Source organism: Xenopus laevis, chromosome 7S (assembly GCF_017654675.1).
Source record: "Xenopus laevis strain J_2021 chromosome 7S, Xenopus_laevis_v10.1, whole genome shotgun sequence".
Classification (NCBI taxonomy): Eukaryota; Metazoa; Chordata; class Amphibia; order Anura; family Pipidae; genus Xenopus; species Xenopus laevis.
Window position 1 is genome coordinate 88,764,723 of NC_054384.1, and position 26,869 is coordinate 88,791,591.

Here is a 26,869-nt window from a genome sequence, read left to right on the forward strand (position 1 = left end):
AGATAGACTTCAGTTCGGATACACATTGACGGGCTAATTGGTTGGAATGGCTCGCAGGGCCTTTGAACTCCTGAAAAATATTCAGGAAACACTAAATGGCAACTGCCCTTTTATCATTTCCAATAGTACTGTATTGTGAATTAAACATGTGTGCTTATGTGTGGCACTTAAGACAAAATGAACACATCCTTAATTAGTATTTACTAGTAGACTTAAAAGGCAGATCAACAGGTATTTTACATATAGTTTTAAATTTTAATTGTGGTACGTGATTTTTCCTAATACCAGTGATGTCACAACAAATGTAGTGCTCATTTTATAGTTGTGATATCACACCTGTTATATAATACATGACATAAATAATTACATTAGGTACATTTCAAATGAACTTGGTTAAATACAAAGGAATCGTTGTGCCCCTATATAGAAGTCATAGAATCCCTCTCCAACTTTATCATCACTAGTCTACCTGAATATTTTTAAAACACATTTATACCAATGGATCGACTAAGGAATCCATCTCAGTGTTTTCATGCTCTCAGATGTTAAACAGAACAATAACCATTATTATAAGTGCAACATTGCTAGTCGTTAAAAATTTAATTAAGATAATGGAAATATAGAACAGGTATGGGACCCAGGAAGGTCATCTCCCATAGACCCCATTTTATCCAAATAATCCAAATTTTTTTAAAAAAAAAATGATTTCCATTTGCTCTGTAATAATAGAACATTACCTTGTACTTGATCCAAACTGAGATATAATTAATCCTTATTGGAAGCAAAACCAGCCTATTTGGTTTATTTAATATTTAAAAGAATTTCTAGTAGACTTAAGGTATGAAGATCCATTATCCCAAAAGCCCCAGGTCCCGAGCATTCTGGATAACAGATCCCATACCTGTCATTGTATTTGATATAATTAATTTATATGTTAGTTGACATGTAGTTAAAAGAAGCTGTATTGTGAATTAGATGGTAGAAGTGTAATGATATATGTGAATGACTCTAATGTCACAAACTGGCAGTGGTGTAGCTACAGTGCTTAAAGGGGAAGGAAACCTAGTCGGTGCAAACCCCCCACCCCCCTCTGCGCAGGTCCAGTCCAGGGAGTTCACCGACGACATCTTCTTCCACGCGATCTTCTTCCTGCTTTGAATGTCGTTTTGGCGCATGCGCAGTAGGATCATTTCGCCGGTACGGATCTACTGCGCATGCGCTAAAAGTCACGCGCATGCGCAGTAGATCGTACCGGCAAAATGATCCTACTGCGCATGCGCCGTTCAAAGCAGGAAGAAGATCGCGTGGAAGAAGATGTCGTTGGTGAACTCCCTGGACTGGACCTGCACAGAAGGGTAAGTAACAAGTTAGGGGCATTTGCCCAGCGGGACGGGTAGGCCAGGGGGGAGGAGGGAGGGTGGGCAACAAATGGGAGGGGGGTGGGGGGTTTGCGCCGACTAGGTTTCCTTCCCCTTTAAGGCCCCATGAAAAACTTTCAGAGGGGCCAACGCACAATGTAGTCCTTTCCCGCCTCTCTGCCTAATACCTCCCCTCGCTAGCCCTCTCACCTGATCCCCAGGGAGAGGGGGATTTCTCTCAAGCTTTAGAGGAAGCAGACCCTGAAACCCAAGCACTTTGTTCTCCCTCCTCCCCATAATACCACGGAGTCTTCTTCCTCTACAGGTACACCACTGCAAACTGGTTCATGCTATATTTTTAAAAATATACAAATATTTGCCAAGAGTTTGCTGTAACCGTTATACCATAACCCCAGTGTGCAGAGGTTTAACTGGCAACAACTACAAATGCTGCACCATTAGAATAGCATAACTATGCTGAGGAATGCAGTTGTTGCCGTAGATTGTTATAAATGATTTCAAGAAATCAACAAGTTCATTATATAGAGAGTACAATATTTCCTGTATAATACATGGGATACAAAGTATTTGGGAAATATATGGATATTAGAATTCCCAAGGAGTTCCATGATAGGCCACAGAACATTAAACTCCAAGGTGACTTCTCATATCCCCATATTTTATATAGTGAAATATTATAGTGAAATATTGCTGTGATGATTTAAAGATGGCGCTTACAGGTCATGGAACTCTGTGATGATTTCTAATATAAACTATGAGATCACTAAGCTACAATTTGTCTTGACAATGTAATAGGTGCTACATTGCTGCTGTACTACACTTCCTTCCATTACCGGATAACCTGTTATATTCCAATCATTGTGCCGTTTTCCACCAGAGAAACAATGATGATGATGATACCCATTTATTAAACTTTTCCTTTTGGCAAGCAGCAGAAATCCAAAGCATAAATGTATTATTGTGAGATACAATGCAATATCTTTGTAATTCATTTTTTGGAGGTTGGGAATCAGCACTGTAAGCACGAATCTAAGGATCTATAACTTGTGGTTCTCTGGGGGGTTTACTACAGCTGCTTCCAAAACACTGGTAGCTGTTGGCTGTTGAGGTATTCATTTTATGTCTATGGAAAATATCTGTACCATGGCAAATAATGCATTGGTTTTCCTTCTTGTGTACAAGAATATGCTAAGGAATATTTGGTGATACTTAATAAGCTGTTATAAAAAGAACCAAAGAAAGCATTCTATGTTTTCTTTATTTATAGTGTAAAATAATTTTCATATGTTTTTCTGACTATATGATATTGTGTGTATTCTTACTTGCACAGCTGTACTTTATATATCTCCCAAATTAAATTTTTCCTACTCCAAAATACATATTTCAACCACAAAGTACAGGAAAATGTATCCGAGAAATGTTCTTTACATTGTGCTTTACATTCCCTTAAGACGATTCAGCATGTTAAAGATAGCACTTACTTGATCCAATGTATCTATACAATCTTTCTCTCCATCAGTTATACGTGTTTTGCTAATAGCTCTCTGCTATTGTTTTGCTATCTAAAGCCCTCTGATGGATCATAGACTGTACAAAAGGGTGAGTTTAGCTTCTGCTAGTCAGTTTCTCTCTTCCGTTTCTTTAACTCGTTGCTTTGTGCCTGCTTGCATGGGGCTGCAGATAAGACTTGCCAGTAAGAGTCACATCCATCAAGTATGGAAACTGTAAAAACCATTCTGTTGCATTTGCTTTGACAAATGCCTTACGTTAAAGCACATGGGTATGCAAAAGATCAGAATGCATGAGAAAGAAATCTGGCCTTGCCAAACCATCACCGGGCATGCTTGGAAAGTGGTGGAAAGGACCCAATGGCACTAGAAAAAAAAGGCATTTTTTCTTGACCATATGAAACATCAGGTAGAACTAAAACCCAAGATCAAGATTTCAATCAGTGCTGGTGATGATTAATGAGGGTCAATGCAATAAGGCTGGCAAGTCCAAAAGAAAAAGGGATGTTAATCCTGCAGCACACCAACTGTTATTGGACTATAAGGGTAGGACTACATGGACGTTTTCGGCGCGATCTGAAACGCTGCGACAAAACGCCTGCGACAAGTCACATGCAACAGAAATAAGGTAAGAGATAGAAATGTCGAATGAAGTCGCAGGGTTGATCTGACGCAACACGACTTTCAGATGCAGATGATGTACATTGCATCTGCATCCAACAGTCATGTCGCGTTGGATGAGCGCTGCGACTTTATCCCACATTTCTATCTCTTACCTTATTTCTGTCGCGTGCGTTTTGTCACATCGCACTGGATCATGCCGAAAACATCCATGTAGTCCTAAACTTACTCTCATGGATTCTGGGAACTCTAGTTCAACATCAGCTGGAGAGGTACAGGGTGAACATCGTTGAGATGAATGATAAATAATATCTATTATTACACAGTGTAGTAATATGACATTTGCATTTTTACCAAAGACATCTCTTCCGTACCCTAAACACCAGCCCTGATTTGAATCAACAATCTGATTGCTTCATAAAACAATACAATAAAAAAACATTTCAAATTTTCCAACTGCCTGGGTACCTTATGATAATCTGGACAATGCAAGAATAAATGACATTAGCCGTTTCAGTAGATTTGGATATGCTATTTCTGCATTGTACCATGCACACTATGAAGTCAATGCAAGCATCATCTATAATTGCATGCATATATTCTTCACATTAGTTCCTGACAGCAAGAACAAACCTATTACTCCTTTGTGGGCTATCTGTGGTTAGACATGATGCAGAAATTAATTCCAGACAAAAAAAACAGTAGCAAAAAAAGGATCTCTAGAGCAAATAAAAATTGTATTGTAAATGAAGTTTATATAATATAACAGAGATGCTGCCAGTTAAAATGTCAATAAACAGAATAATTAGAATATTGTGCGTGATAGTGGGGAGGTATGTGATACATATTTTGTACTCAGAAATGACAAATATAGATAAATGCCTTGCTCAGTGGGGAAACCTGATGATATTCCAGATCTGAGAAATGTAAAGTGTCTATAAAAATTGTGACTTTGAACTAATCAGCTCAACAAAAAGTTAGTGCAAGAAGGAAGGCAAATAAATGCCCCCCCCCCCTTCAGCTGTTTGATTAATTTCCCAACCATATTATTGAGGGTTGGAGTTTGTCATCCCCAAACTGCATAGACCTGTAGTTAGTATGTTTCAGTGGCCATGTAAAACATTTACTAAACAAATGAAAATAAACTGCGGTTACTAAAGATCTTGGGGTATGCCATGCAAATTCAATTGAGAGTTTATTACTTATAAAAGCTGGCTACAAACAGGGCACAATGAATGGCCATTTTTGGTGTTCCCTGAGCAAAGAGGCTTATTAAAATCAAATGAGATCAATAAAAACAATGCTGATTGCATATGGAAACACTTTTTGCAGAGCTGTCCAACTGGAGGCCTGTGGATTAGATGTGGCCCTCCAAGGCCCCCTGTCTACCTATAGACTTCATCAAGTGCTTTGTATGGCATAAATAGTTTAATAAATCCAGCCCACAAGCCTCTAGTACGTAAACTCATTGGCTTATTACATGGAAAAAGCACTGGCTATGGAAATCTATGGCCAACCAAGAAGCAGAATCGATTACATTTTTCTTTGGATCTGTTTGGCTTTAGCCAACTGTGATCCAATTCACTGCTGAATGAAGTCTGAATGGTTTATTCAATAGCTTCAATTAGGATATTAGGATTAAAGTTGTGTACTGCAGAAAATTTATTAAGAAAATATTTTATGTATTAAAGCTGTCCATAAAGATTTGGTCATGGCTTCCTCTGGATGATTCAACAGGCCATTCTATTCAATCACATCATCTGTCTGTTTTAACCGAAAGTGTCATTTTTGGATTCTTCTCCTTTAGGCATGAAGGAACCATTTTTAAATCCAGAAGAGATAAGAACTATATGTTCCTCTCAGTTCTGTTCATATCAGCTTGTTTGGCCCGTCATGAAAGGATCAGGTTATGTTCATCCATATAACTAGCCAAAAAACTTTATGGGAATGGCCCAGTCACAGATTCGTCATAAACTGTTGATTTGCGTGTGCCTTAAAACTTTCTTGGCTAAATACAAGAATTAATTCTAAAATCGTTCACAATCATAATAGGCCACTATTTTATTGGGTTTTTTTTATTGGGTTTTTTATTTTTATATTACCTTGGTGGAGGAAGAAGTAAGGGGGCACGCATACATATTTCTAAATATAAAACCTAAAGACCAGTAAGGCTCTGTGTACAAAATAAATTTGGTCCTGTTTTAAAAGTTTCTGAAAAGTAAAGTGATACTAGGATATCTAGACTGATATATGTGTTCGAAATATTCCCTGATTCAGTAGTATAATGCTGTATTATCATAGGAGTTGGTTGGACACAACTACATCTCATATGACCATACCATGATAATATTGCTTTAAATATGTACAAAAAAAATACATAAATTCTGTTAAGAGAACTAAAATGATTACTGGGGTTAAAGGAGAACTATATCACCTTAGGTACAAGAGCCCCCCTTAACTAACTTCATTCAGCCCCTCTCATCTCTCCCTCCCCGCACAAACTATTATGTACTGTAAAAAAGTGCCCCGTTTGAAAACCTGAGATAAAAATGCAGAGCAGCGTAGCAGGACTTCCCAGATGCCATTTTCTGTCCATTACAATACTCTTAGGGGGTTATTTATTAAGATCCTAATTTGTCTGGTTGGACTTTTAAGGGGGAAAATAAAAATTTTTTGGAGAAAACTTGATTTTTTTCTGCATTTATTAAAGGAGAACTAAACCCTTAATGAAAAAAAAAAACCCTACCCTACATAGACCCCTGCTCCCCTCCAGCCTAGATGCTACCCCTGGTAAATGCCCCTAACTTTTTACGTACCCCTTGGTGCAGATTCAGGGCATTGGAGTTCACGGGCACCATCTTCTTCTCTTTGGTAATCTTTGGAATGAGAGCAGTGTATCGGCGTATGTGCAGTTGGAGCAATCTTCTGTTTCACGACAACTGCGCATACGCTGAAAGTTGCGGAAATTGCCGAAGTGAAGGAAGAAGACCCAAAGATTACCGAAGAGAAGAAGATGTACCCATGAACTCCGATGCCCTGAATATGCACCGAGGGGTAAGTAAAGAGTTAGGGGTAGTTACCAGGGGTAGCAGCTAGGCTGGGGGAGGGGGGAGCAGGGAGGGGTCTATGTAGGGTTTGGGTTTTTTTTCGTAAATTTGCTTGTAAAAGTCAGGTGAGAAAATACTCCAACTCAGACCTGCTGAGAACATGTAAAAGTCAATGGCAGATGTCTCTTAACAATTTTAAGATTTTCTGAGTTGCTCTGGGTTTCCAAAAAAATTGTAGCATTCGGGCTATTTTATTAAAAAAAACATTAAAAAAACATAGGTTTCGAGTGCAAAATCAGAAAAAATCGTATGATTCAGAAGAAAAATTTGTGAAAATTTATTGATAAATAGGGGTGGAGAGTAGTTTTCAGAAAATAGTGAGAACTTTTCAGATTTTGATAAATAACCCCCTTAAGGTCTCAGCCTCGACACGTACCCTGCAGGTGCAGCCTGCAAGATTCATGTCACTGAAAACACCAAACGAGAATCCGAATGGACAGAAGATGGTGCCTGGGAACTCCACTGAGCTGCTTAAGTTTTCAAACGGTCATTTTTTTACATTAATAGACTGTACTGGAAGGGAGAGATGATGGAGGCTGATTAAGGGAAGTGGAAGGGGGCTTTTGTACCTAGGGGGGTTTAGTTCTCCTTTAAGGAGCAGCATATGGATTATCTTCATGAAATTAAAGAGATTGTTTAAAGACAGTAATGAAGGTGAGGCTGGAGGTGGTCACCAGAGCTAAATCTTTGGCAGAATGGGCTAATGAGGTGGTGAATGAGGATTAGAAGGAAAAAGGTAAGCAAAACCGGTTTTAAAAGATAAGTAAGTGAAAGGCTGAGGATGTCAAGTTAGAAGGCGGGAGAGCAGGAAGTGCAAATCACTGACAGGAGATGTAGAAAGTTAAAGGACAGTGAGGGGCATATTTATTATGTTGTGTAAAAATCGGCGGGATGATACATCACACATCACTGTGTAAAAAAAAGCGTCAATTCTTTTACGCACTTTTACTTAGACTTCTGCTGGAAGCAATATAAAATAATGGCGTCAAATCTGTTTCATTAGCAAAAAAGTTTGATGAATTTTCCATTTATTTTACACGGCTTTTTACAAAATGTTCTTTTACACAGCATAATAAGTATACCCCTTGAATTCAATTCCAAAATAAAAATTTGCCTGATAAAACAAAACATTATTCTAAGCAACTTTCCAACAGACATGTATTTAAAAAATGGCAGTGCTTTTAGTTATATGTAAAGAAGATTATTGAAAACACTGTATCAGCTGCCTTGTCTTACACTGAATAAAAAGTCTGAGCCATCAGGGCAGAGAATGGAGAAGGGACAGACAAACACAGCTTTCTATAGCAATACATATACAACTTCAAAACCATAGACATTTTTTAATGAATGTATATTGCAAAATTGCTGAATATGATGTTTTCTTTTATTAAGCAGAAAATTATTTTTGGGGCTGACATTGCTTTTAAATATGAAAATTATGCAGAGCAGATTGTTAGTAAAACTATTATGTTAACAAAGGGAAGTTACTATATCACTGACGCACTCACACACTCAGATAATTAAAAACTGGTAAGACATTAGTAATAACTTGAATGGGCACAATGTATATCTTATCCCCCTAGGTATATAGAGAGGATTGGTTAAGATTTAGGGGCCCATTTACTTAGCTCGAGTGAAGGAATAGAAGAAAAAATACTTTGAATTTCGAATGGTCGAATATGGCTACTTCGACCATCGAATAGGCTACTTCGAATTTCGACTACGACTTTGAATCGAACGATTCGAACTAAAAATCGTTCGACTATTCGATAGTCGAAATACTGTCTCTTTAAAAAATACTTCGACCCCCTACTTCGGCAAATAAAACCTACCGAGGCCAATGTTAGCCTATGGGGAAAGTCCCCATAGGCTTCCTAACAATTTTCTGATCGATGGATTAAAATCCTTCGAATCGTTCTTTTCGAAGGATTTAATCGTTCGAACGATTTTTCCTTAAATCGTTCGATCATAGGTATTGCGGTAAATCCTTCGACTTCGATATTTGAAGTCGAAGGATTTACATTCTGCAGTCGAATATCGAGGGTTAATTAACCCTCGATATTCAACACTATGTAAATCTGCCCCTAAAACTTGAACTTTTTTACTGGCACCAAGAGGGTAAAAATACTAATAAAGGGAGATTGAGAACAGTGTCAGGCTGGGGTTTGCTGAGCCACCAGAAGCCTAACCTCAAGGGCCCCCCCAAATATGCCAGAGCCTCCCCATACTCATTGAGAACCCACAGCTGAGGCTCCTACACTATCCTTGTTTTTTAATGCATCATTCACCTTTTTGCTCTCTCTTTTAGTTTGAATTTCCTGAACAGGCCACAAGAAAAAAATGGCCTTGGAGACCAATGTCCATTATAAACAATGCCGTGTAACTTAAAATGGCAAAGTGAGTTGACCAAGCTTAGCATTCCGGTGCCATGATTGCAGAGCACACATTTGCCACCCTTATTTTGTTTGTGGTTGGCGATTTTGGGTCTCTATGAGTGTAATACAGTGTAATGTTAGTCTAAATTATGTTCATATTTTGCTGTAAAGTTTTCAATAAGAAAACATAAAAACCCTACATAGTCCCCCTCCCTGTTTCCCTCCCGCATAGGTGATTACCCCTAAAAGTGCCCCTAATTCATTACTCATGTATAGGTGTAGAGTAAGCGCATGGGCCTTCTGCAATTTCTGGCACTTTTGAAGCATGTGCAGTTGCTACAAACAGGAAGACTGCTCCAATTGCGCATGTGCAAATACGGCTTTCACTTTACGAAGAATACCGAAGAGCTGGAAGATGTTGCCCATGAGCTCCACTGAACTTACTCTGCACCTATATGTGAGTAATGAATTAGGGGCACCTTCAAGTGTAATTACCTATACGAGGGAGAAGCAGGGAGGGGGGACTATGTAGGGTAGAGGGTAGGGGTTTTTATTTTTGAGGGTTTAGTTCTTCTTTAATGCAGCAGAAGTCAGTTCTTCTCCAGGTCTGTTAATCAACTGGCATCTTTCAATAGCAATTACTTTACAACTATTTAATTTTTTTAATTTATATATTGGTAAGTTGCTTAGAATGACACTTTTTTTTATTATATAAAAAATAGTTTTGGCTGGGGGTCCCCTCCAATGCTCAAGAGATGTAACATAAGCACACTTTCTTCCTCAAAGATTCAGTCATGTCTTTTCCATTCTGGACATTTACTTTTCTACCTTCTTTTATCTCTGCCCCAACACAGAATTTTGATTAATTTCTTTATTCTTTACATTCTTCCACGTTATTTCCCCATTTAGAAATACTAATTGATATGTAAGTTTCAGAGCAGCAAACAAACATTAAAAACAGTCAATAGTGCCATTCAGAATAAAGTTACAATTTTTATTCAGTGAAAGATCAATTTTCTTTGACTGTTTAGCTTGTCTATGAAAAATTCTCATTGTGGCAAGACAGGTGCATGGCATTACAGTTATGCCTTTGTACCTAGACAAAACATGTTTTTGTTTGCCGAGCACACAGGCCATTTCATCAAGTTAGATAATATAGGAATTATCCACAGTTCTATAGAACTGGTAGATGATTGTGAAAAAAATAAAAATAAAGCATGAAGTCATAAGCAGAACAAGATAGTTCTCTGTTATCAAAATAAGGGAGAAGCTGTGTGCAAAGTGCAATTCAAAGCTAAATGGACAGCATAAAACATACAAAAGGTTAAAAAACATTTTAATACCACAAATGGTGTTAATGAGATCCACACACAAAAGATTGCTGGATGAATTTTAAATGGAGGTTGACATGTTTCCAAAAACTTTGTTAGGGTCCTCCCCAGGAATTAATACCACAGGGGTATTAAAATAATCCTATTTGCAGCAGAACAGCTATTCGGTGGGGCAGATTCCCTAAAGGGCGAAGTGCCAGCATGATGTCATTTTGTAACTACGCCGATTCCCTAACGGGCACAGGCGTCACTCCGTTAGCGAAGGAGATAGACGCTAGAGTTGCTTCACACTCACACTCACAAATTTTCACTCTGGAGAACGGACGTAACTCTGCTAATTCACTAAGATGCAAATTTTACTGAACTACCTATTTCCCCAGACTTGCCTTCGCCAGCTTAGACCAGGTGGAGTGCAATGGAGTGCCTAGGACTTTCTAAGTTCCAAAAAACACTGGCGTCTTTTCCTTTTTTCAGAGTGATAGCCTGTAATAGCTATCTAGTGATAGCCAAATTAGGATTCGGATTTGGTTTGGCCTGGCAGAATGATTCGCCGAATCCTGCTTAAAAAGGCCGAATCCTGGCCGAATCCCGGATTCGGTGCATCCCTATTAATCAAGCTGCTGTGTTGCCATGGGGGCAGCCATTCAAAGCTGAAAAGGGAGAAAAGGCATGGAAAACACAGAAGATAACAAATAAGCTCTGCAGTATACAATAGGATTCTTCTGCACTTATGTGTTATCTACTGTGTATCCTGTGCTTGAATGGCTGCCCCCATGGCAGCTTGTTTATATAAACTACAGTTCTGTTTGTTTTACCAGTGCAGGGCAACACTACATTATATTTTCATTCTTTTAAAACACTTTTAGTTTTTGTTATTACTGTTCCTTTAAGTGTAGAAACTTGTTGGTATAGCAGCCTTTGTGGTACATAAGCAGTTCTGGATCCAGATGAGCTACCTGATAATTCTCTACTAATTATGGTGATCATGGCTGGTTTATTGATCTTCACTTTTTCGGAGAGTTAACAACAATTCAGACCTTGATTTGGCAAAAATGTACCATTCGTATCAAGTTCCAGATAGAACTGTGGCGTATCCAATGATATCATGCATGGATCTCATCACAGCATGCAGCCGCATGCAAACCATCACCAAGTCTCTCTCAACCAGCATATCCATTCTGTAGAATAAATGCCTTTATCAGTTTCTTTGCAGATTTAAGTTTATATTAAATGGGCGTGAAAGGTCTCCATCCAGAATTTTAGGGCCTATTTGTCATTATTTATAAGACTCAATATCGTTTTTCCCCTTGGAAGTCCTAATATGTTGAACTTATATGGAACTACTAGACTGTGTATGCCAAGCCTAATGGCTATGCAGCGCTGTAGAATGTGCAGTGTGTAGACTTTAATAGAATACATTTCAGAGAGAAGTGCAAACTAAATAGCAGAAAGTGACAGGTAGATACAGGCAGTGCCATCTGCCTTGCAATCTCTTGAGCAATAAGGCAGATGGTTGTATAAACAATATGATTATATTCTATACTATAAATCACAGGAAAATCAGAAGTGAGGTCCCATTGCCCCTGTCTCCATTCAACAGAGTCACTCAGGATATCAGTGAGCGTGTTTCTATGCAGCTTCTATACATGGGCACCTGTGTCCCCCTAGCCCTAAAAAAAATTGAATGCTAATCACTAGCAGGAAATTAAAGCAAAATTACAGCAAAGCACCTGCTGTAACAGACATATATTTTTTTATAGCACTACCCCAGGACCACAACCAGGACCCTGTAGCCTTGTGTGTTTTTCTTATTGTTTGACTTATTGCTAATAAACATGGAATCAGGCTTTCTAATCTCTGTTTCCCAAAGATGAGCATCTGCATTTATTCAGAGTTGACACGAGAAGTGGGGATACAAACAGTCAGGGAGTCAGCTGCTGTTTAGATAAAAAAAATACTTTTCTTTTAAGTAATGACTTAGGTTATTGAAAGGGGATTTTAAACTTCAGGGGACAACTGGAGCAGTGCAGAAGGGAGGACACAAATTCAGTAGGAGCACCATAAAAAAATGATTGCAGGGTAGGGTACAAAATAAAAAAAGAAAAACAACCAACACAATCCACGTCCATGTTTTTACCAGTTTGTATTATACCAGGCATTACCCCAGGTGCTCCAAAACAGAGGGCAGAGATTTGCACCCCCATGAATACAGTACTGCCTCTTTGGCAGCACTGTATTCATAAGTAGCAGGTGAGGGAAGTCCTGTAGGTATGCTTCACCTGGGATCCAAGATCCAAGTTGTGTGACTAGTGGGGAGACCCCGCAGCTGTGGAGCATTGTAACCAGACGGGCCTGGTAAGACCCTGTGACACACAACTCCCTGTGTGCAGCCCACAATCCTTGTTATGGTTCCCCTGCAGCCTGTGATCCCTGTTACCCCCCTCTCCTTTACATCTAGCAATGGAGGGGGAAGAGGAGGCCAGTGGGTGTTGATGGGGGGGGAGCTAGGCAGTCTAAAGTTATGCCACTAGTCTCACTAACTGAAAATGCGCTATTAGTGCAGAGGCACTTGAAACCTTCAATATATTAAATATGCATGAAGGTCTAAAAAGGCATAAACACATTTTATCACAAACGTATAAATCCTCCAAGTTGCTATCTGACATAAAACTAGCAAGTAGATGTCCATTCATTTTGGGATGAAAGCGGGTCTCTTCAACATTATTTCACTCCTCTAGAAAGGTTATATCTGGTAAAGTAACAACCTCTGCATCTCAAGATGTTATATGTATAATGTTTGTACAATAACACTAACGTTACTTGCAAGTATATAAAAAAGACACTAGTAACACAAGATATCTGTTCAAAGTGTGTTCAAAATGGAATGATCAGCAAGTATTATATAGGTGTGCTGCCCTATATATATATATATATATATATATATATATATATATATATATATATAATATATATATATATATAATATATATACAAACACACACAGTGCAACCTCATTCATTACATCCCCTTAGTGTTTATTAGAAGAGGTGCCAGTGCAAGTAGGCAGGTGGTAAGCACAGGGCAACACTGCTTAACTTTCACCCTTTGAGTGTTCTATATTTTGCACCTGAATATTATGCAAATTAGGGAGTAAGTTAAAGGACACTCACTTGCCGTTGCCAGTCCAACCCTCTTGAATGTTGTGCTGCCAAAAGCAGACAGTGCTGCATTCATGGGAGACCTACAGGACCTGTGCTCCATTCTGGATTGCAAAGACCTGTACCTACAATATGTAGTATGTGGCATGGTGCAAAAGAACAAAACATTTATTTATTTTTTTACATTTTTGCACATAATTAGCGAGTCTGAATGAACCTATTTTGAAATTTTCAGCCATAACGGTTGCTGCATTTTATATCCCTTACAATAAAAGGGAAAAAGAATGTGTCTTTCTTAAGCTAGCCATATACAGTATGCTTAGATGTAAAAAAAATTCCAATTTCAGCATGCATGTATGGCAGGACAACAGTTTAGACACATAATTCTATCCTCCTAAGGTTCAATTGTCACCTAATGTAAAACTTCTGTTGGTGGACAACTCCTTTACACGGGCGGGTGGACCTGAATGAATGTTATAATAGTGGCCATACATACACTGGGCCATTGGTTGGAGAACTGTACAAAGCCCATGTATGGCCACGTTTAAAGTGACAGATGCATCTATGTTATAATGACTTTATAGTCGTGCAACTAAGACAAATGACACTACATATTTCCTAGATAGATAGATAGATAGATAGATAGATAGATAGATAGATAGATAGATAGATAGATAGATAGATAGATAGATAGATAGATGGATAGATAGATAGATAGATAGATTGATAGATTGATAGATAGATTCTAGATGAAGATACAGGGCAAGTGATCTGTCTGTGTCTGGACTGGCAGTCTGGATATGCTGGCAATGTTACAGAGCCCTGCTTTATAATACCCCTGTGTGTGTTTTAGTACCAGTAGTAGTGCCAGAACCACAATTTTTGAAAGCAAAAATATCTAGAATGTCATTCAGTACCACAAGACAGTATTACTATTGTTTACCGGAAAGCAAGCAGAAACAGTTACAGAATTACCTGGTAATGGATTCCACCAAAAACAGCACTGCACAATAAAAAACAGGCAATAAGAAATACTTTTTGTGGTGGCGAGAGAGTCCCTTTAGTTTTCAGACAAACTTCCTCAATTTGGCTATTCTCTATCCATTGAGCAACATTGCAGATAGTTTAAAAGCAGTGATGTCACTTGCCTGTCGAAACAAGTTTATGGGGAATTTTCAACTTGGTAAGATAAAAAGAAAACTATTTGTTTTTCCTTTTTACAACATTCTTTTTCACATTTATAAAAATGTATTAAAAACGATAAAAAAAAAAAAGCATGTAGGAAGAAAATCGGCCAAAATATAATAATTTCATAGAAAAAAAATGTAATTAGTTTACAAATAAGAAAGTCTAAATTAATAGTACTTTGCAAACAATGTAGGTAGACACTTTATCAGACAAATGAGCACTCTTCATTTTATTGCTTGTGGCACACATGTCGTTTTTAAACCCCGGCACTACGCGTGCCAAACTTTATTTTCCATCATCTCCAAGCCTTTGGCTGTCGAGGAATAAAGCTACAGAAATATAGCGCAGCAGAGAATGGCAGCAATTATGGCAGAATATTTCTAAAGTCATTTTTTTTTAATGTTTATTTATGAAACTGACAGATGAAACAACATTTGTTCTGAATCTTTTTTTCTTGTGTGGAAATGTCTAACCATAATCACGTTTTTTTAAAAATTAAAAATAAAATAATTGTCTTTCGTTTTACTTCTTGCAGGATCTGAATTATTTTGGAGCAAACATGTGTGTTTTAAATTGCAGAGAGATGTGCCATTCTTATTGGGCCTCTCTTTCTTTTTTACTTTGCATCCCTAATGAGATTTCGGGAAAGTGGCAAGATAAGACATTTCCTAAATTTCCCACAGGCCCTTTCAGCTCTAAGAGCAACAGGTAACTTCACAAATTGTTCCCCAGTCCGCCTGGGATTTATCTTATTTTATTTTTACAACTGACCCCTAGCATTGCAATATTTTTTTTCTGTGTATCATACACTCACTTGTTAACCCTTTCATTGCTGATAATATCCTAAATACTAAATCAAAGCAATGTCTTGGCTCCATCCTCAGCATTGAATGGGTTACAATCTGGCCTGGCTGGGCATAAACATTTATTTTACACAAGGCTTTGCCCTACCTAGGGATCATCAAACCAACTAACATTATTCAGCTAACACCCCAGTGAATTTATTTGTTTCTATTGTACCTTAAAAGAGGAAATATGAAACTTGAAGTCAAGCCGAGGATAAGGGAACGCAAGCTCATTCCAGGTTGACAGCTAATAAACTGTTGTGCTTTTGCACATTTTTGTTTCCAAACAAACAAATTCCTGGGAATCCTGCTTGGTAATGGCATTCAGTATCCATCAATTCTGCTTTTAAAGGGAGTTTTATGGTAGAAGAAATGATTCTGTCTTTGGTACATACAATTATCTGTACAGTGAAGCTTCACCATACAACTAAAACTCAGAAAATCTTATTATTAGGTATTATTATATGTGCTAGCTATAGTGCTATAGAAAATGGGTTAGTTGCATAATTAGTGCAGGTTCATATCCATAAACCCCATATGCATATGGTTACCATATAAAGCACTACGGACCAATTCAGACCACATCAGTTCTGATGTTTGAATATATCACCCAATGGCTGACTTGTGGGAGACCTCAGAAGATCCTTTATGTTTAGTCAGCCATTGACAAGACATAGGTTGGTTAAAGGAGAAACAAGCCCCTTATTTAAAAAAACCCTCCCCCCCAGCCTAGCTGCTACCCCGGGCAAATGCCCCTAACTTTTTAATTACACCACGGTGCAGATTCAGGGATCAGAGTTCACGGCAACCATCTTCCGGGTCTTCGGTAATCTGAGAATGAGATCGGTGTATCGGTGCATGCGCAGTTGGAGCATTTTCCCGGTTCGCAATAACTGCGCATGTTTCCCGAAATTGACGGAAATTGCCAAAGCGCCCCGGAAGAAGACACAAAGACCTGGAAGATGGCTGCCATGAACTCTGATACTTGAATCTACACCGAGGGGTAAATAAAAAGTGAGGAGCATTTGCCCGGGGTAGCAGCTAGGCCGGGGGGGGGGTTCTATGTGGGGTAGGGTTTTTTTTAATAAGGGGTTTGTTTCTCCTTTAAGTCATTGGCTTATCAGATTTTCAAACTTTACCTTATTCGTTAAAATAAAATTGTTGGCTTGCATGCGTGCATTGCCTGGTCCATATGCAATTGTCCATCAAACTGCCATGTATGGTTTTGATAAAGGCCCTAAATCTGGTTAAATTCCTGTTATAGCCACCTGTTGTGGTGATATCTGAGAGCCCCTGGCATATGGTGATTGCATGTCTATAACGTGATCCCTTGGTAGAAATACAGACCCTGATTAATTTTTTATGTCGTTGTCTAAACATTTCAAAGAGCTCAAAATAAACAGTATATGGATGCAGAATAATCTCACTGCAACATATGTATTTATATTGATGCAACCTCCATATATTTATATAACTGTTTGCAGCTATACAACAGTACAGTTATGTAGAAACCCTGAGGTTTAGGTATGTTTTACTCAGGCAGCTACCCCTGTATTTGGTACCTAAGTGGTCCTCAGATTCACCCAGGCAGTTATGTCCCTTTTCCTGGGTCCATCAAGGTTTGCCCAGAAGGGGGCAGTGTTTATAAGGGAGAACACACATGTGCTCAGGGCGCTCTTCCTGGATCCCACCTTGCGGGGAGGTGGGTACAGGATTGGGTCTCGGTAGTTCCCAGGCCTGTTAGTTAAAGGAACAATAACACCGAAAAATGAAAGTGTTTTAAAGTAATGAAAATATCATATACGGTTGCCCTGTACTGGTAAAACTGCTGTGTTTGCTTCAGATACACTACTATAGTTCATATAAACAAGCTGCTGTGTAGCAATGGTGTAAATTGAAAAAAAAGGCTTTATGGCACTGGTGAAATAGTGGATAACAGATAACACCATTATGTTCTACAGAGCTTGTCTGCTGTGTAACCTGAGCCTTTTCTCCTTTGAATGGCTGCCCCCATTGCTAAACAGCAGCTTATTTACTGTAACTGTATATAAACAATAGTAGTGTTTCTGAAGCAAGTGCAGGGCAACACTGCATTATATTTTTATTACTTTAAAACACTTAATTTTTGATGTTACTGTTCCTTTAATATTCAGTATAGTTAACTTTGTTAGGAGTGAAAAGCAGGGCTAGGTGATTTAGCTGGGCAGCTCAAGGCCCCAACGAGGAGAACAGTGGAGTACTAATTATAATTATTTCATACTGTTTTTTTTAATAAAAAATTTACATTTTTTTCGGGAAGCTATGCAGAGCCAGTAGCAGGACTGTATAATTGGTAGCAGCATATAAAATATACTGTGCTAGAGACAGGAGTAGAAGACCCATGGGGTTGCTATAGTCAGAAAAACAGTGCTTAATAGGGATACTCTTGTTTTGCAATGAATTGATAGGGCAGAGTAAATGTTTTAAAGCATATGCTGTTAGGTATGTTGTATTCTAGGAATGCTACAACGCAGAGCAGAATCTGGAAAATATTTCTAACAATATTGTCTTTTTTGGTAAATCAATTTTCTGCCTTTTTTCATATTAGTGCTACTTTCCACATTTTCTCCCACTGAGCTGCTCTCAATACTTTATTCTCAAAAGCTCAACCCCTGACTATATGGAAAGTATCAGCACTTAATGATTGTTTTCTCATATTTTGTAGCATTTTTCCAGCTGTTTAAAATAAAGCTGGCCATACACGAAAAGATCCGCTCGTTTGGTGAGGTCGCCAAATGAGTTGATTTATCCCCGATATGCCCACTTTGAGGTGGGCGTTATTGGGCTGATCCAATCATAAGACCTAGGGCCCGACAATCGAATCTCAAAACAGGAGTGCAGGCGAACAGAACAAGGACCACATCGATTTTTCAGCTTGATATTAATCTGGGAAGTCCGTCGGAGGTCCCATACACAGGCCAATAAGCTGCTGACTTTGTCTGTTGGCTGCTTTTATCAGCCAGTGTATGGCCACCTTTAAGCGTCTGTTAGTGTCACTTCTGCCTTAGTGATGCAGATGCAGTATCATACTGCACCTCTTTTGATGGGTGGCAAATCATCCTATAAACCACAAAAAAAACTATGCCACCAGTTACAGGCAAAACTTAATGTTCAGTATCCTCTGAATGACAAAATCAAGGGAAATAAGAAAGTCTGGAACAAGAAGCCATGGCCTTATATTATATTATAGTAATTCAGGTGAAGTAGATTCTAAAACGTTAAAAATACAAACATTTGGACTAAAAGTGGCCATACGCATACATCAGTTTGTTGATGCGGTCCTCAATCCCACCCCCTGCATTCTGGGCCTTGTGATCTGATCATTGGGCCCTAGGGCCCACGATCAAATCAGCCCTATATCGCCCACTTAAGGTGGGCATATCGGTGCAAGATCCACTCATTTGGCAACCTCTCCAGGAGCAGATCTGCCCATATATGGCAACCTTAAATTTTAGACATTCATTTACACCAGCTATGATGAGATGCAGGCTGGAATACATGTGTAAACAACACTTTAACTACAAGACATTTCTACGCTACATTACTCCTCTCTATTCACCCCAAAGCTTAAACCCCTTCTTGTCTCCAAAAGCCATACCAACATCACACAGCCTTCACTAGCACATATATTAAAGCTATTTGGCACTTACCCACTAGCTCATGCATGTCCTCTTTAATGCTGGAGCTCTTATCTTTCTTTATTATCTTGTATTCCAGGAGACATCTATCCTCCTTTATTATCTTTTTTAATCTCAGTAATGTATTCATCTTCTAGGCTTGCTAAGGTCTTTGAGTTGAATATCCTGCATAAAAAAACTTTACACAAAATCTAGGGTGCATCTCAAAAATTTCAGGCCTTTCCAATAGGAAGCCTGATAACTTTGTTTATCATTTGATATTCCCACAATGTGAAACAGCAGCATTGCTTAATCAGAGGTGTAGAACTTTTGTGGTAGGTGGGACCTGAATTAAGATACTTATTTGTATTCCACAAATGGTTAGGTCTCAAGCATTCTCAGGTTCATTCATGTGATATTTCTGAAGAAATACGTACAATATATAATATTATTTGGTTAATAAAAGTAGAAGACGTCTTATAACTTTTGGAACAGGGCTTTGTGAAATTGGAATATTTTATTGCTTATTATCAGCTTTATGTTTGGACAAAGTTATGTAACAGTGATAAAATAATAACTAGTATTAACTGAAATATTAGAAATAGTGTTAAAAATCCTTTCTAAATTAAGGTTAAAGCTTAAAACTTTTCTTTAGCAACTCCTTGCACAAAGTAGGGAGCTCCAGATAAAAGGCACAATATAAGCAAAGAAAAACATAAATGATGTCCACTTTGTTAAACTATACACAAGTGCACACTACTTAGCATGCACCTGGAAATATGCTGGAAGTCTGGGAATTGCTGTATTGCAGCTAAAAAAACATGGATGCTTTGCACATTGCACTTGCATTATTAAATGAACAATGCTGACTGTTACCTTGCACATACTTCTTAAGCATGAATCCCATAGCAACTCATTTTGTAAGTGTACAATTGTGGATGTTTCACAAACAATATTGCACCGTAGTAAAGTGCACACAATTCAGTAACACAGCACAATGTATGCCTGTTTAATTTTAAAACCTGGGTGGACATATGATAATTTAATTGATGTTAACTAGATTTCCACTTCCCCTAAGAAGTCAGAAGAATGGAGACTTGGTACTAGTTAGTTTCCTTTTTAGTCAGCTGCACAGGTTAAATGCATTGTTTAGCATCATTATTATGCAAAACATATATATCCAAATAAAGCCAAATATTGCATCATTATAATAAACTGAGAATATCATGCATGTTATCGATGACCCCAATAATATGTTTCAGTGTCTTATTGTTCTCACAAAAACAATGAATATCATATCTAGTAAAGCTGACAATACCAATTCAAATCCTTAAGATTTCTGGTTGATAGGAATATCCACCTGAATTCTGTCAACAGATATAAAAATAAATTGTCTTTGGCACATGTTTAATCCACAGTAGGCCAGATGTGTCAACCCAAAAAGCAAGTTCTATTCATGCAGGGACAATGAGAGGACCATTTATCAAAGGTCGAATTTCAAATTCATGTGAATTTTTCTTAACTCTAATAAATTCAAATATACTCGAAATTCCATTGGAGGTTATTCAATAAAAAAAATTGACGGCAAAAAAACTCGAACGAATATTACCGACCCAAAAACTCAAATTGAATTCAAATCAAATTTGACTAAACTCTAATTGAGTTTTTTTCTCTCCAAAAAAAACTACAATGTCAGGAAGGCTATTAACATCTTCAAATGGGTTACTGGACCTCTCCCATTGACATATACATGAACTCAGCAGGTTTCAGGAGGCGAATAGTCAAATTTGAATTGCTCCTAGAATCAAGGTTTGATAAATCTCGAATCGAGTTTGGATTTTTCCCAATTTGAATTTGAGAGATCTGACAAAAAAAAATCTAAAATTCAAATTTACAATTCGACCCTTAATAAATCTGCCCTGAGTCATTTAAATGAATCTATGTATGTTATAAACCTTCTTGTAAGTGGATTGGCGATATTAAAATAATAGTTCTTTTATTGTTTTTCATTTTCAGAGCGAAAGAATTGAAAAAGGCCAAGGAACTTGAAGCTGCAAAGCAACTTCCCTTAGCAATGTGACAGCGCTTTTCAGACTGTTCTCATTTTCTGTTTTTAGCAGAGACATGCAACAAAATAATTATTAAAAGAAAAAAAAAACACTGCAGTTTTCGAGAGATCACCTGCAGGATTTTAACAGTAATCTTTTGGTCATTGCATTTGCACTTTCATGGACAAATTTTGCTTTGTTCAGCAAGACATCTTGAAATTTAATCTTCTGTTGAATTGCGGGAAATAAAAAATGGCGCCAGGAAGAGTTTGAAAGTAGCTCCAGTCTCTAAGTTGGGAGCTGTGTGAATCACATAGGGCTGATTTCAAACAACGTGTGGAACTGTACAAATATTATACCAAAAAAGAAAAATTACTTAATGATATATATATATATATAAATATATTGAGGAAAGGTGGAAATGCACAAGCAACACATGAATGTTTAACCCAGAGCCAACAATCACTCACAAGGAACTAACCCCATGGAAAACCTGAGGTCATGAGGACAATGGAGAGTTTGGATCATATCCTTTCAATATTTGTCCTACGCTTAATCTTCAGTACTGGAGGTGCCTCTTCTCCTCAATGCATATCCCATATCAAATATGCAATATATATGCATATATATAATTAGATATCTAAATGCTTAGGCTATTAGCAAAATAATATGTCCCGTAAGTCTAGGTTTTTCTTAAAGTGTGTCATGCTTTTTTAATGTGGTTTAGGTGCCCAGTATTACGAGGAGGAACACATATATACCACACCCAACGGTAGCCTTCTCTGTCTGACTTTAATTCCCTGAATGGTTTCTGATGGGTAATGACCTGCCCGTCACCCAGTATTGTATATAAACATATCTATGCATATATGCATTGTACTTTCAGAGTGAATGTGCAAACCCCACTATATATTTGCCAAGGTCGATGCAAACATTAGGTAGGAAAAACATGTTGGTTTTAGTGAGCTACATGTTTGGTAAGTAGTAGTGTGAGATATAGTCACAACACAAAAAAAATATGGTGCACAGTATGGTAAGTATGCTTACACACTTCTAGAATGAAATCCACGAAAGAGTCTGTTTGCAGAATAAATTATTGTCCGATAAGAGAGGGCCGATGGCGTCCTTGTCTCCAATAGTGTTCTGAAATCTCCTCTTCTATAAAAGGTGGACACAAATATGTATTTTGATGAAAAAATTATAATGCACAATTGTAAATGAAGATATACAATGAAATAAGCAGGAAGACACTGCTATAAATATTGTCTGTTTTATTTTTATATTTTTTCTCAATAGCAGTTTCAATGATTACATAATTATAGTCCATATACCTAGAAGTCTATATCATAGCTAACACAAACAACAGAACGACAATTCACTGAGCACCAGTGAAGACCCAACCACTTTGCGTTGGGTAACGCTCTGGCATCCAAGTAGTTTCCGAAAGGGTTGCATTTACATTGCCTGAACATTTTACCACCTAAGAATCAATGTGGTGCTGTGTGCTGGCCAGTTAATTCTCTATTTAGGCTATCTCATCTTAAATCTGAGCAAAATTTGTATATAGAAGGTCGGAAGGGAAATTTTAAAATATTGTTTGAAATAGTTTATTCTTGAAAGAGAAAGCTTATTTCAGTGTGGGTCAATAACATGGCTGGAGGACATTAATATTTGTATAGTTTGCTGGAATGAATTCAAAGTGTGGATGTACTGTTGTATATACTGTATATATATTAAAAAAAATCTGTGCATGAACTTAAGAACACAAAAGAAATGAAAAAAAGCAAAGCATTAGTGGCTATGGTCTGTAAAATGAAACAAAATTTTATTTCACTATAATATTTTATTTTAAAAGTTCTTTAGAAGAACATGTTGCTAAAGCATGATATATCTGCAAAAAAACAAAAAGAGCTACAGTATTTAGACTTAGAAATAAAGTCGAACAACATTACTTAAAAAAAAAGATGTTTACATTTGAGTTATAGCTACCAAAATATTTAATTTGATGTTTTTTTCTTCTTTTTTTTTTGCCAATGGTGCCAAGTAATGTGAATGCTATATCGCTTACAATTAAGTTGCATTTGCAAAGCAGATATTCATTTAAAGAAAAATTGAAAGTATATAACTTAAAACCATATGCTCACTCCAGTAAAGAACACACAGAAAGAAATCTTACAGAAAATGTAAAAAAAAAATGAAATAGTCTGAAAGTAGAAAAAATATTTCACATTTTCATATGTCCTTGCTGGAAGTTAGAAAATGTCAAATAATTGCACTTAAAAAAATCAATAAAAGTGTTAAAACCTAAAAAAAATAATGATAATAAAAATGCAAACTGGTCTTGTAGGGAACTCATGGTATTAAATTATTTCCACACAGAAATAAGCCAAAGTGATCGGATAACATGATATCTGAATAGAATAAAGGAAACAATACGTGTATTAAACAGGCTTGCATTGAGGTTTTACAATACAATTTGCCTGATATGTGATTGTAAGGGGAGACGTTACCAGTCAGGGTTTATTAGCGATTTCCCCGTGACTCTGTGCAGTTTCTACTGTATAATTTTTTTTTTTATACACTGAGACGTAAAATGTAAACTTTAAAACGATGTGCATATGTAAGAAACTTTTCAGGAGGTTGCTACAGACGAAGGTTTGATAATACTGAGGTCAGTACTCTTGTTGCCTTTTTTAAAAGAAAACTGTTCATTTTCTTTCACATGATATGTACAGATAGGAAGAAAAAAAAAACCATTGATGTATAGGTTATATACTGCTCTCACGATCACGCACAATGCACCGTTATGAATAGTCTGTACATTAAGAATTATATACTGCTCTTTTTTGAAGGAACATTGAGTGTTCCGAGAAGAATATATTTTACTATGTGTTGGCGAGGAACGGGAGAGAAAAGCCTTTTTTTTTTTCCGAATAAGCGGCACTGCTCTTATGTATTGACATTAGCACAGGTTTTGGAATTTTGTTATCTAGAACTGTAAATTTATATTCCATTTTTTCATAAGGAATGTACCTACTTCTCACCCTGGCAAGAGTACTGGTCTCAGTTTTCATGCGGTATCCGCTGTATATTTGTATTAAAAAGGTTTATGTTGTGCAGTTATGTCCATATGTTCTCTAAATCTGTAACATGCAGGGCCTTTCTAAGACACTGAATTTAAAAAAAAATAAATAAAAAAAGCAGTCATGAGACTTGTTTTATCTTATGAGAGGCATTCTTCTGGTCACATGAAGAATGTCAATGATAAAGTCAACATTTGCGATAGACCTACCCATGACTGTGAATTTTGGATATGAATGTAAGATACATACATGTACACAGTTTACTTGGATGGTATATGTGACAATTCCCAAGTGCCAGGAGTCTGTCATATAATGTAACTGTTAAACCTTATCCTGTCTCTCATTGTTTTATTTTCGCTTCTGATGTGAACATTTGAAAAAAAAAAAACAAAGCAAACATCTGTACTGTGTGAGAGAAATAAAGAATATAACGTGAAATCCCTACATGGTTGCACGCTTACGGCAGTTCCACACAGTAGTTGGCGCCAACGGGAGTCCCCAAAGGCTTGCATGTAAAGCTAGTATAGATGTCTCTTTTTTTTTTGTAAGTTTTATTTTTGTAATTGTGCATGTAAAAAAAAAAAACAATCACTGAAATCAATGGAACCGTTGAAGAATTCAGCTGCTGGAACCATGCAAAATGTTTTGAATTGCCCTTAAACTATGGAAAATGTTTTCTGAATGCTTTATATTCTTTCTGCTGTAAATTAAAAATTAATTAAATTTCCCCATATCCTGCGTTTTATTTGTGTGGGCACAAATTGGTAGATAAATTATTTGTTTAAATTCCCTTCTAGGGGGTTAGTTATCAAAATCTGAAAAGTTCTCACTATTTTCTGAAAGTCTCCAAAGACTTTCCCCCCTATTTATTAATACATTTTTTCGAAAAGTTCTTGTGCAGGGAAAAAAATCGATGAAATCTGGAAAAAATCTGAATGGTATGAATTTTTTACATGTCTCCGAAAACTGAGACTTTTTCAGATTTTACGCCCGAAACCTGCAACTGTTTCGGGGTTTGATGCCTGAAAACCACAAAATCTTCAGATTATTGAACGAAACCCAGCGCAGATCAGTATATAAACGGGACATCTGCCATCGCCTTCTATATGAATTAGAGTATCTTTTTATTCTGAATTTTAACACCATTGGCGTATAATAAATGACAAAAAAAAATTTTTTCCCCTTTAAAAGTTCGACCAGAAAAAAGTTGGACTTTAACAAATAACCCCCCTAGTGTGGTCAATAGAGTCTTTTTCTGAGACAATTTGCAGTTGGATTTTTTACTATTTGTGGTTTGAGTTATTTAACAACCATGTAATGCTTTGAATAAGAGACTGGAGTATGAATAACATTCCTCCCAACATTTTAGAAGTAAAAAGAGGGACAAACAATTTTTTCGCAGGTAGCGCAGCGATTCTTTTGGCCATGCCCCTTTCTGTGGCCACACATCCTAGTTACCATGTTCATTTTACAAAATTTGGCAGGTTATGAAAGTTTGAAAATAATTCTCCTTATCTAAACTGTTTTTTTTTGTGTCTCAAAATTGTTACAAAGTATCTTATTTGCACCTGTTAGCTGTTCTGGGCTCTCTGCTAAAAGCCAATTAAGTGAGAAACTTTGTTTCTTTTTCTGGCTGTTCAGTGCATAGAAAAGAGGGACTTTCCAGTACAAATGAGGGACTGTCCCTCCGAAAAAGGGACAGTTGGGAGGTATGGAATAATAGAGGGTCTGAATAGAAAGATAAGTAATAAAAAGTAGCAATAACAATACATGTGTAGCCTTACAGAGCATTTGTTTTTTTTAGATGGGGTCAGTGACCCCCATTTAAAAGCTGGAAAGGGTCAAAAGAAGGCGGAAAGTAATTCAAAAATGATAACAAAATGAAGGCCAATTGAAAAGTTGCTTAGAAGCGGCCATTCTATAATAACTTATTCCGTGTCAAACTGGGGAATCCAGAGGGGATCTCACTAGGTCGATACTTTGTTATTAGGAAAATTTTCAGGAAATGCCCATGAACTCACACACATTTGTCAGTTTATTTACAGCATGGGTTAATGTGGAAATGTATCTGTATGCCTAGTTCTGTGCTATATAGTAAGAGAACATTTAGGCCGCAGTTTGGCCGGTACCATTGCTACTAGATACCGATACAGCACAAACCTACCGGTTCATTGGTTCCGGGTCAAGTTGCCCCTATTGACAGGGGTGTTATGTTATATGGACTCTCGTTTGTGAGCGCGTGTTTTGGGATAGCAACTACATCATTGTCGCTACCATTGATTCCAAAGCGACGACCGGGCGGAATCCTCTCTTTACCCCACTCACTAACCCTCCCCGCCTTTAGCAATTGCCACACGTACACACTGGGGCAGACTACGCACTTCTAAAAGCGCAGCCCTCCTGACACCATCCCAAATCATCAACAACCCTGCCTGGGGAATTTCGCCGCGCTCCTCATTGGAGAGAGACTATCCCTGCGATTTCCGGTGATCCCAAAAGGGGCAATTAAACGGCGTGACAAGATTGGATCAGATCGCTGCCGCGCACACACGTGACCTGCCGTTCAGCTG

The 26,869-nt window shown here is 37.5% G+C and overlaps 1 protein-coding gene across 11 annotated transcripts in view; it reads left to right on the forward strand.

The window, feature by feature from the left end:
• LOC108697250 (calmodulin-binding transcription activator 1) overlaps positions 1–21,293 on the forward strand; it is a 1,304,230-nt gene extending 1,282,937 nt beyond the window's left edge. For 5 of the 11 annotated variants that reach the window (XM_041571497.1, XM_041571489.1, XM_041571490.1 and 2 more), the window contains 3 exons: positions 2,948–2,978; positions 15,203–15,375; positions 21,185–21,264. In XM_041571497.1, the coding sequence (XP_041427431.1) occupies positions 2,948–2,978; positions 15,203–15,375; positions 21,185–21,248 (268 nt within the window). In that variant the 3' untranslated portion in view covers positions 21,249–21,264. Of the gene's footprint in view, positions 1–2,947; positions 2,979–15,202; positions 15,376–21,184 lie in introns of those variants that run through there. The other 6 variants (XM_041571492.1, XM_041571499.1, XM_041571498.1 and 3 more) reach the window with 4 other exon arrangements.
• The last annotated feature ends 5,576 nt before the right edge of the window (positions 21,294–26,869 follow it).